This window comes from Neovison vison, chromosome 12 (genome assembly GCF_020171115.1).
Source record: "Neovison vison isolate M4711 chromosome 12, ASM_NN_V1, whole genome shotgun sequence".
NCBI lineage: Eukaryota > Metazoa > Chordata > Mammalia > Carnivora > Mustelidae > Neogale > Neogale vison.
The window spans coordinates 141,668,457-141,680,616 of NC_058102.1; the positions used below are offsets into that span (position 1 = coordinate 141,668,457).

The 12,160-nt window shown below is 41.7% G+C and overlaps 2 protein-coding genes across 2 annotated transcripts in view; one reads left to right on the top strand and one right to left on the bottom strand.

Moving 5' to 3' along the window:
• Positions 1 to 4,441, top strand: part of KIN (Kin17 DNA and RNA binding protein) — a 32,888-nt gene extending 28,447 nt beyond the window's left edge. The window contains exons 12-13 of the mRNA XM_044226721.1: positions 642 to 742; positions 4,104 to 4,441. Coding sequence (XP_044082656.1) covers positions 642 to 742; positions 4,104 to 4,166 — 164 coding nt within the window. The 3' untranslated portion in view covers positions 4,167 to 4,441. The remainder of the gene's footprint in view (positions 1 to 641; positions 743 to 4,103) is intronic.
• A 6,334-nt stretch (positions 4,442 to 10,775) lies between these two features.
• The window catches only part of ITIH2 (inter-alpha-trypsin inhibitor heavy chain 2), a 36,928-nt gene continuing 35,543 nt past the window's right edge, over positions 10,776 to 12,160 (bottom strand). Inside the window, exon 21 of the mRNA XM_044226820.1 lies at positions 10,776 to 11,072. Coding sequence (XP_044082755.1) covers positions 10,925 to 11,072 — 148 coding nt within the window. The 3' untranslated portion in view covers positions 10,776 to 10,924. The remainder of the gene's footprint in view (positions 11,073 to 12,160) is intronic.

Genomic DNA, 12,160 nt, shown 5'->3' on the forward strand with positions numbered 1-12,160 from the left:
GTGGAGCCTGCTTAAGATTCTCTCTCTCTTCCCCGCATTCTTTGCTCACGTACCCTCTCTCTTAAGAGAAAAAAGGAGCCAAAGTCGGGGCGCATGGGTGGCTCAGCAGGTTAAAGCCTCTGCCTTCGGCTCAGGTCATGATCCCAGGGTCCTGGGATCGAACCCCACATCGGGCTCTCTGCTCAGTGTGGAGCCTGCTTTCCCTCCCTCTCTGCCTGCCTCTATGGCTACTCGTGATCTCTGTCTGTCAAATAAATAAATAAAATCTTAAAAAAAAAAAAAAAAAGGAGCCAAAGTAAGCTAAATTTTTCCTGGTCATTTCTGGACTACCGATATTTCCCCTAAGTACCTTCTACTCCTTGCAATCTAAAGCTAAAACATATCCCTTTGATAAATAAATGAAAAAAAAAAAAAACAAAAAACCATGAGGATTCTTAAAATGTTAACAGTAATCAAGACATATAAGCTCTTCTTTAGAATATTATAGAGTTCTAAAATGATTAAAAACTTCTAAGAGGGATTTTGGTTTTCATTCAGTGGTCAGTTGTGTTCATTCAGTGTAATTGCACTTTGCTGTAACAAAGTAGAAGAAAAAAGTGAACCTTTCTTTGCATTCAGTGTGATGTTCTTTTCTGCTGTAGGAAAAAGAATTCTCGTTTTAAATGGAGGCTACAGAGGGAATGAAGGCACCTTAGAATCCATCAATGAGAAGACCTTCTCAGCTACTATAGTCATTGAAACTGTACGTACGTCGACACAGAGAAATTTCTAAATGCTTTAAAAATGTGCTATAGTTCTCTTTCATTGGGTTGGTCTTTGTTTTATTTTAGAATCTGGGTTTTTTGTTTGTCTTCTCTCCTATATGGAAATCTGTCAGCTTAGTTTCCTGTAATGACTCTACCATTGTAAAGTATTTTGTGTTCTGATTTCAAAAGAAATGCATATGTTTCTTAGTCCACTCGAGCTGCTGGAACAGCGCGCTGTAGGCCGGGAGCTTCTAAGCAAGTGTGCTTTTCACGGTTTGTTCTGGTGGCTGGAAATGCAAGAACAAGGCAGTGGCAGGTTTAGTGTCTGGGGAGGGCCTACTTCCGCTCATGTGTCCTCACCTGGTGGAAGGGACAGGGGAGCTCTCTGGGGTCTTATAAGGGCACCGGGCCATTCACGAGGGCCCCACTCCCATGACCTCATCACTCCCCAAATACAGTCACACGGGATGTTATTAGGTCACAACTGTGAGTTCTGGGTGGGACACATTCATTCCATAGCAATACTCATTGTGTAAAACCTGAAAAGGACAATTAAATACAAATAGCTTTAAAAACTACCCATAATCCCCCAGCCAGATAACTCCCTTTAATATTTTGATCCGTTCCTTTCTGGTCTTTATATTTTATAAAATTGTATGCAGTGCACAATGTACAGTCTCACATCCCCACTTTTTTTTTCTCGCGCATCTAATATAAAACTCAATTTGGCACGGTATAACAGAGTCCGAAGTAATGGGGGAAAAGCCCCAGACATCAATATTTTAAACAGTCCGCCCCTCCTTTCATAAAGGGCTAGAGGGTAGCAGAGATAAGTAGAGTAATTTCAGGAAATGTGATGTGCGAAGAGTAAACTTGTTGATTGACAGAACGGATGGCCCGCGGACAGGCCTGCGAGCCCGGCCCTGCGAGGCCTGAGTTGTTCCCCCGCTAAGGAAGGGCCTGAGCCAGGCTCCTGCCCCCCACTCCCTCGTGGCCTGATGTGTTTTGGAACTGCGACAACTGTGCTGTGCCTCTTGCAGGGAAATCCGTTTTCACACCCCGTACGCGTTAGCATTTGGGGGGATAACAGATCCCTCGGAGAGTCCAGTGACCGTCCGGGCCCTCTAGAACTGCAGGTATCCGCCCAGCTTCATGCGTTCCGGGGTTGTGAGCCCCTCAGCCCCTTGCTGGACTGCGTTTGGAAAATCATGTAGGTCCTTATCTGAGAGCAACCACATTTAAGTAAATGGAGCGTTTTTTTCCCTGTCTCTGACATCACGAACTGAGAAATTGGCGTTCTTGAACATAAACCATAAGGGAAGGAAAGGAAAAGGCGTCTCTGCTGGTACTGGTCAGTCTTTCTCTCTGACTCAACCAGCGTATGGTCATGGAACATCTCATATTTCCTTGGCAAAATGATTCTCCGGCACTTTCTAAATGCATAGGCCTATCCAAATGAGATCCTGCTCCAATTCATGCTTTCCTCTCCAGGAAATGCAAACAGCTAGTCACCTGGGGGGGCATCGTAGGTCCCGTCCAGATCCCTTTGGGTCACGAAGCGTGGTTCCCATGGGCCCCTTCCTTTCCTCCCTCACTATGACCCGAGTGGCTCCTCCTTCCTGAGCTTGCTTGGGGCGCAGAGCCACAGGGGGTCAGGACCCAGGAGAGCCCCTGCTGGAAGGGCTGCTGAACTGCAGAGCAGCCGCACGTTTCAAAGGAGAAATCCACCTGCTGCTTCTTTTTTGAGCTCGCCACATTTAAAAAATAATGTTTGTGTGAGCGGGTGTCCACTGGTCTGTGTCCCCACAGTTCCTTCATATCATTGCCATGAAACACACGAACTTCCGAAGTGCTTTCTCCTGCTGTTCTTTTTTATCATTTATCATATCAGTAATCATCTATTATTCTTATCATTTATCATATCATTCCAAAATACCATTTTTATCACTATCATCTTTTTATCATCTGAAATTGTAGATCAGCATCAAAATATCTGAGATTTACTCATTTATTAAGCAGATTTTTAAGTAGCTACCAAATTATTCAAAAATTGTCTCAGCCTTTTAGCCTATCTGCCTGATTAACCAAGTAACTGGCTCCCTTCTCATTCCCCAGGTTTGTATCATCGGAAAAGTGCACTTGACCACAGGCCTTTGTACTTGATAATGAAAGATTCGATCTGAGTCATGCCTTTTATCTGGGAACTTACTTCCTTCAGATACAGTCATTATCCTATGTTAAAGGAGTAGCACTATAAAAAGGATCAAGGGAGGGTATGATTCACAATAAAAAACACTGAAACCTCCCTTCAAGGTTAGAGTGATCATCATCATCATTTTACATTTTGCAAGAGAGAGCACCAGCTTTCAGATTTTAACCAAAAGATGCAATAATAAGAGCCAAGAATTATTGAGCTCATACCCTGTCATGTTCCAGATACTGTTCTAAGCTCTTTCGTGACTCATTTATATTTCGCAACAGCCCAGGAACCTAGATCCTGTTAATACTCCCTGCCTGGGGACACTGGGGGCACTGAGGGGTCAAGTCACTTGTGAAGGTGGGATTTGGTCAGTCTGGGCTCAGGGCCCGCACTTTTGCCTCTGTGTTCCCAGCTGTGTCCATGTTTCGTTAGTGACTGGTGTTCTTTCCCAATACCCAGTGTAACCCTTTTCCCTTTGTTTCGGATACGAACAGAAAAAGCAAATACATTTAAAGTTGGGCTCATTTTTGGTAATAAAGGCCAGCTGAGCTGTCAAAGCTAAGCTAGACAAACATGTTTGTGTACGAGTATCTGAATTGCTTCACATGATATCTGCTCTTGAAAAGGGAGGAAACCCCCAAGTAGCGCAAACACGGTAGAATCTAACCTCCCGTTCTTGAAGTCCACGATGGGTGTTCTCAACCAGGGGACAGCTCTTCTGGGAGGGGTGACTTGTGAGCCCAGGAATCTTCCTGCTCCTGACTCCACCACCATCCACGAGCAGCTGTTACAGTTGCCGTGTGCTTCGCACAGGCCACGGCCGAGCATGGTCACTTCTGTTCCCCTATGACTGCACCTCCCCACACGCGGACCCAGGGGAAAAGCATCCTGGGAGCAGAGGACACCCCAAACAGCCTGCAGGTCCCTGCCACAGCATATAGTGATGACACATTTCATATGTCACTGAAGAAGTCACGGCACTTTGTAATGAGTGTGACAAAGCAGAGTTTAAATTCAGAGTGGCAGAGAATCGGTGGCTACCATAATGGGATTACGGGGGTGTGGAAAAGGCACATTTGAATCTTGAAGTGTAGTCTCATTTTCTTGTGTTTAAGTATCTGTTTTTAATCTTTCTTTTTAATTGTTTTAACTTGTAGGGCCCTTTAAAAGGACGCAGAGTGGAAGGAATTCAGTATGAAGACATTTCGAAACTTGCCTGAGTTTGAAAATTTATTAACACATTAAAATCCTAAAGCATCAAATTGGTGTTCACCAAGGCATTACGAGACTCTACTGTGTTAGGGTGTTTCTTTTGTATAAAGCAAATGGGTTTATTTAAATATTACTGTATAGTTGTTCGGCTAAGCTTACAGAAAAATCTAATTATGTCTCACGAAGTATCAAAACAATGTAAATTTTGTTCTTGGTGTTTTTGTTGCCTTTATAATATTTCCTTAATGCTTTTTAATCTTCATTAAAAGACTGTTATTGTAAAGTGTTTTATATAAGACTATTTAGAATCCTGCGGTTAGAGGAAATCCTTCATATACTCTCTATTTTCTGTAGTAAGGTTGTAAACTATAAATGTAATGACATTTTAAAAAGTCAGACTATAAACAGAGTCACGGACATGGACATGTCCGTGTCATGGACATGGAGTTCACACACCGTATCATTTCACCAATTTAAAGTATACAATTCAGTGGTTTTTCGTACATCTCCAGAGTCATGCGCCCATCCTCACTATTCACCTAGAACATGGTCATCGCCGGGAGGGCTTGTGGTCATCCCTGTCCTCCCTCTCTCCCCAGCCCCCGGCCACCACTAGTCTACTTCCGGTCTCTGATTTGCCTCTTCTGGGCACTTCCTGTCAGTGGAATCGTACAACACGGGGTCTTCTCATGACGAGCTTCTGTCAGGTCGCATCGTGTTCTCAAGGTCCGTCCACATTGGCATGTGTCGATCCTCCCTTTCCTTCCTTGCTGAGCGGTAGTCCACTGTGTGGATAGGTCACGTTTTTAAAATCCATCAGTTGGTGGCCATTTTGGCCGTTTCCGCTTTGGGACTATCTGGAGTTATGCTGCTGCAGGAACATTCAGGTATGAGATTTTCTGGGAATGTACATTTTCAGCGCCTAGGAATGGAGTTGCTGAGTCTCCCTGGAACTCATGGGTTACCATGTTTAGCATTTTAAGGAACTGCTGGGCTGTTCAAAGTGGCTACACTGTTTTACAATCCCATTGACAATGTTGAACTATACATTTTTAAGTAATAGAGCAGTGGCTTGTTTAGGGATGCAAAAGATAGGAAATCCATCTCTTACTTGGGTTGTGAAAAAGAAATCTTTAAATAAATGAATATATAATTCCCAGGACAAAAGGAGCAGGCCTTAGCTTCCTTTGGGGTTCAGAGTATGGCCAACCTTATCGGGGATCCATCTCTGTAGCTCTTTCTCTGCATTGGCTCTGCTCTCAGCCCCTCACACCAGCAAGGTGCCTGGCAGCGTCTCCCACTTCACATCTTCCCTTTCTCCCACAGTTCAAACACAAGACTGGAACGGAGTTTTAACTGGTCCACACCGGGACAGATCCCTCCAGATGCAAGGGTTGGACTAGACTGATTGGCCAGACTTGGGTTGTGTGCCAGCCCCGAGGCGATCTTTCTTGGACTTAGCATCAGGGAGAGGTGAGAACTTCTCTTGCCAGAAGCTGGGAGAACATATGCTGATGAGCAGAAACAGAAAACACTGTGTAAGTCGTAGTAAGAGGATGATGTCGGTAGCTTTGCCAACATGATTCTTCCAGGAGGAGTTCACGTGTTTCTGAACTAACTTGACAGCATAGTCACATGAGAAGGAACTGGGTTTTGGAGTTGAGCAGACTTGCAATGAAATTTTGGCTGTTCTTTTCACCAGCTGTGTAATCTCAGAAAAGATCGTGTTCTTGAGTTTCAATGTTTTTAATGTACGAATTGTCAAAAACAGAAAAGAGGTGTCTTTAGGGTTCTTGAGAGAACTACAGAAAATACATAGAAAGTGTCGGACATGGTGGTGTGTGGTGGTTCAGTAAATGGAGCCACATGTCTATGGCCTGGCCTGGTATTAATCTGGTCCAAAGAAATTTCAGGAGGAAGAAGGTTCTTTCTAATAATAAAATGGTGAATAAACCACAACAGAGTTCACATTGCCTCCTCCAAATCTCTGTTGGGAATCACCTCCCTGGTTTTCTTCTTAGGAAAAAAGGTTTCCTCCCTCCCTCCCACATTTTTATTCTTTTCCCCAACATCTTCCTGAAGTTATCTTCAGAATAAACTCAAGTGGCATCATGAAGGTAACTTTTAACTTTTAAAAATCTGAAGCACAAAAATATGATTCTAAGCGACAGGACATGTTTTCCTGTAAATTATTAGAGCCCAGTAGTGGTTACATTACACAAAGTGACTGCAGACACCTAAAAGCAAGTTTTATACGGACTTTCTTTTCAAAGTATTGCAAGCTATTTTTCTTTACATAGACTTTGGGGGGGGGCAGTTTTAAGCTCACAGGAAAATTGAGCAGAAGGTACGGAGATCTCACACCAATCCCCGTCCCCACACACACACAGCCTGCTCACTATTCACGAGCCCCACCCAAGCATCACATTTGTTGTAATGAACCCATGATAACGACTGACTCTTTGTCATTGTCCAAAGTGTACAGTCTATATTAGGGTCACTATTGGTATCTCACATTCTACAGGTTTGGACAAAATGATCATGAAATGTATTCACCATTACAGTATCATACAGAACAGTCTGACCAGCCTAAAAATATCCTCTTGTGTTTTGCCTATTCATCCCTCTCTCCCTGCAGTTCAACCTTGGTAACCGCCGGTTTGTTGGCTAGTTAGTTGATTGGTTTTTTGCTGTCTCCATAGTTTTGCCTTCTCCATAATGCCGTATACTTGGAATCGTACAGTATGTGACCTTTTCAGATTGGCTTCCTTCACTTAAAAATGTGCACGGAAGGTTTCTCCGTGTCTCTCTGTGGCTAGACAGCTCATTTCCTTTCAGCGCTGCGTAATATTTCTTTTTCTGGACATACCACAGTCTACCCACTCCCCTCCTGAAGGACATCTTGGTTGCTTCTAGAGTCTGTCAATTATCAATAAATCTGCTATAAACATCCAGGCATAGTTTTTACGTGGACGTGTTCTCTGCTCGGGGTAAACACCAAGGAGCATAATTGTCGGGTCCTATGGTAAGAGTATGTTTAGTTTTCTAAGAAACTGCCAAACTGTCCTCTGAAGTGGCTGCACCATTTTGCAACCCCACCAGCAACGGTTGAGAGCTCCTCTTGCTCCACATCCTCACCAGCATTTGGTGTTGTCAGTGTTTTGATTTTTGGCCATTCTGATAGGCATGTGGTGGTATCTCATTGTTACTTTAATTTAAAATTCCTTAGTGACATATGACATTGAACATCTTTTCATGTGATTTTTTGCCATCTTTGTTTCTTTGGTGAGGTGTCTACTTAAGTCTTTTGCCCATTTTTTTTTAATTGGGCTGTTCATTTTCTTATTATGGAGTTTTAAGAGTTCTTTGCATATTTTGGATAATAGTCTTTTATCAGATACATCTTCTGCAAATATTTTCTCCCAGTATGTGGCTTTTCCTCTCATTTGTTAGAAAGTTATTTTTCATCATCCCATTTGAGGTCATATCAAGTTATTGCTAATAGTGTCTTGGGAAACCAGATCCCCTGGGTTTTCTTCGTTGGGAATGCCATTGAGTCCTATTGCCTTTTTTGCTGCCTTTCCCCCCCATGTGCTCCTGTCTATCCATTTTTGCTGTCATGAGTTTGAGTAAACTCATTCACAAACATTTACTGAGTGCCTCTGGTAAGCAAGCCATTGCAGTAGGTACTGAAGATTCAGGTGTGAGAAGCAGGTATAGACCCAGGATGTGTGTTGTATAGGAATTGACAATGTTCAGTGAACTGATACTCAAATGAAATGATTGGCCAATAGAGAGAAACTTGATAATCTGGGGCAGCTGCTTAAAAATTCTATCCTAATCTCAGTAAGAGATAACATCAACTGATACCAAGGTACACCTCAGTTCCTTCTTTGCTAAAACAGTATCACAGGATTAGAATATGAATCAGCCTTGATTTTTAGGTTGGTTATAGGATTGAAGTGCCCCCAGAAATGTTAAGGGGATAACTGAATCATTACACTGTTAAAAGGAAACATCCTTGATTTTTCTTTATCCTACCTGGAGATCCCAGAAAAAAGTCACCCCTGTAGATTAGGCCACTATGAAAAGGTGTTAAAAATAATAATACTAATTCTTACCGCATCTTTATGTATACAGCACCCGTGAGCAAGAGTTAAGCATTTTCATATATTCAGGCAGCTGGGTAAATTTTACTTTGATCTTACAGGGTCTCTGGGGTGACTTACATCTTTGAGTTGGGATGAGGCTGAAGAGAAAATGCCACTTTTTATGGCATTAAATGATCCTGTAAAGCACGTAGAGTGAGTTGCCTACGATCTCGCACCAGTAGGTACTAAAATAACTCCTGATTCATAGTTCATTTTTACTACACATTGAGAGAATCTTCAAATTACTATTTTTTCCCCATTATTTCCTTGGATTGCCAACTCTTCGAAAATGTCTTTAATTTTCAGTAATTTAAAAACACAAACATATAAACTTATGACAGAGATGTGAACTGAGCCAAGGTGCCGGTTTTTTTCAAACATGGGCTCTCGTTTCCTTGACAGTAAGATGTATATATATTTGTGTGGTTTAATAGAAACTGCTTAGGTTGATACTTAATGAACCTTCGAAGCTCAGCTACAGAAGTCCTACAGATGCTTAATACCTATGACAGAGAGCAGCCCTGTGATACCCAGCTGAGGTGTCAGTGGAATGCCGCTACTATCCAAAATTAAATACTGATCCATTCCCAGTGGGTTGCAAAGTGCTCCAGTGAATAAGCAAACGTAATACAGGGACTTGTCAGGTTGTTTTCCTTTATTGCTTAAAGCATAATACTTTCAGAAACTAATAAAGAGGTAGACAGTGGAAGAGTTTCTTCCTTTCCAACTATCCCTGTTAATTTGGTTCTTTCATTTGAAATTCAAAACTCAGTATTCATTCGTAACTCTAATTATATAGAGAAGGCATATTACTGGTCTCAGTGGGGACCCGTGGACCGTATGAGTACAAGCTTAATTTTATTGTTCAACACACCAGCTATTAATAAAGGTTTTGATAATTTGAGTAACATGAAATTGACGTTAACTCTAGTTTATTTGATAGAATCCTTGTTCAGTATCCTGCGTATAAATGCACAGCCCAAGATCATCATTATTGTTTTTAAAACTATAGAGTACATATAAAATACTAGGAATCAACCTAAACTTATACATCTAAAGGTATAAAAGTCTTAAGGTCTAAATTTTTACCAAGTAACAGAATTAATTATAAGAACCCACTTTTAAAGTTTGGGTTAAATATGAGCATTTTAAGAACAGTATGTTTGAAATAGAAAATGGGAAAGATGTCATAGACTTTTTTAATGTGCCACAGATGAAACTGAAAAGCAATGCCATTCACCTCTTCAGCACTGGGGTCACCTCTGGATGCTAGAAAGATCACATTTCTTTAATATTTTACAAGTAGGTCAAAAGACAATCACTTGATTCTTCAAATACATGTTGGGTATGTCCAAAAAGGGAGTTTTGTGTACTTTCTAAACTAAAAATGACCTTTGCTAAATTATGGAGGGAACGCTTCATAAAGGTGTCCTTTTAAACATTTTTTTAAGTGTGATTTTACCAGTTTGGCCTTTGGAAATATATTCCAATCTTAGGAATCAATTTTTAAAGGGCAGTTAGAAACAAAGGAAAGTACAGACTTAAAAATGAATCAGATTTGCACCATATCACCAAGATCCATAGATTAATGCAGACATAATGAAGTCATCCAGCTGGTGGTTTAGGTATTCTGCCTTACAAATGTTGTTAGCCTTTCGTTAGGACATAACTTGCTAGTCAAATTTATTTTGAAATAAAGTCTATTCATCCAAGGTTCAATAATGTAAGTGGCATCACTCTCAAGAATTGCTTAAATACAAAAAGTCTACAAGGGATACTCAGAGAGCGTCTGTATTCAAGATCATTAAATCTGTGTGAAATGTGTGGCTTCCAGAAAATTTGGAACTGTGATTGTCTCCAAATTCATAATAACGTCAATACTGTGTGCAATTAGCCATGTGAGGTAATGTCCAGAGCAATATTAAATATGTGAAGAATTTGGGACCAACACCATCCCTGAGGTGATCCTGGGACAATGTCAGGGAGGAAGACCTGTTAGGAGAGATTATAATTTAATAAGCAGACACCCACGTGTTTGTACAGTATCTTATTGGGAGAATGGCTCTGAGAACAGAAAGAGGTTGGTGAACTAAGGTGTTGTGATGGTGTATTTTATGTGTCGCCTTGGCTGGGCCATGGGGTACCCACAGAGTGAGTCAAACATTAGTTAGGTGTTTCTATGAAGGTGTTTTTGGATAGCATCTACATTTAAATCATAGACTGGGTGGAACAGAGGGCCTGCCCTAAGTGGGCCGCATCCAATCAGTTGAAGGTCAGCAGAGCAGAGAGGATGACCTTCCCCCAGTGAGCGAGTACACTCCAGCTACCTGTGGATTTCATCTGCGACACTGATTCTTCCTGCCTAATGGCCTTCAGACAAAAACATCGGCTTTCCCTGGGTAAGCAGCTTTCCTTTGCATGACCTTGATGAACAAACACCTCCTAACATTGGAAAACTCAACAGAATCCTAAATCCAAAGTGTTTATTTTTCTTCAGATGTAGTAACAGGTTTTACAAACCACTGTGACCTCTGGCTAGTGTTTTAATTACTTAGACTGAAGAATGACTGCAGGGAAAAACTTGACCTGCAGAAAATTTCCAAAGCCATCCATCCTTAAGGCCTCTTGAGAAAGCTATAAAGCTGAGGCACAAAGTAATCCTTGTAATGCCCATCGATGAAACCTTTTCCACTGTTGTGCACAAACCAACAGGAGACCTCCGTTCCAAACACTCTGTCTGTTCGGTAGTCTTTCTGCAGACCCCTGCAAGGAAAATGGTGGGTATGGTTAGGACACAGTCCAAGGCTTGGTCAGCCTGCATATCGGGAAAGAAGAAAGTTCCCTCCCTTGCTGTTCTTTGTAGCATCTTCCTTCTCATACTGGATCTCCTCGCCCTTCCCCATCCTTCTCCCCAAGTTGTAAGGAACGTCATTTTCTGGGGCTTGGTGTTGGAAGGACAGAATAAGCAGTGAATCTTTAGATAATTCAAATAACCCTTTGGAGATTGACCAAGATAGCCTTTTCCAGCATGGTGAAGAGTGCAAATTAACTTTCCGTTGGAAAGAAGGTGGGAACCCAACATTGGAGTGCTGTGGGCTAACCCCAGGTCACCTGCAGAGTGAATCTGAGATGCCTCCCACCTTCCCTAGGCAGGTGAGTAATGAATACTGTTATGCTGAAAACAAATAAATTTAATAAAAAAAATAAAGGTGATACCAGCTGTTTCTGAGACATTCATGCCTTTCCCTTAAAGGACAAAGAAGCCAGTGATTTAAAAAGTCATAGGGCATACTGTCACTAGCAAGCTTTAGAACGTATAGGATGGTGCACAGTCTGAGTTCAACTCAGTTTGAGTTGCAAGTCAAAGAGAGCTTGCTATTCCGATCAAAATTCCACCGGTATTCTTCAAAGAGCTGGAGCAAATAATCCTAAAATTTGTATGAAATCAGAAGAGACACCAAATCGCTAAGGAAATGTTGAAAAACAAAAATAAAACGGGGGGCATCTCGTTACCTGATTTCAAGCTTTACTATAAAGCTGTGATCACCAAGACAGCATGGTACTGGCATAAAAACAGACACATAGACCAGTGGAACAGAGTAGAGAGCCCAGATATGGACCCTCAACTCTATGGTCAAATAATCTTCGAAAAAACGGAAAAAAATATACAGTGGAAAAAAGACAGTCTCTTCAATAAATGGTGCTGGGAAAACTGGGCAGCTATATGTAGAAGAACGAAACTCGCCCATTCTCTTACACCGTACACAAAGATAAACTCAAAATGGATAAAAGACCTCAATGTGAGACAGGAATCCATCAGAATCCTAGAGGAGAACATAGGCAGTAATCTC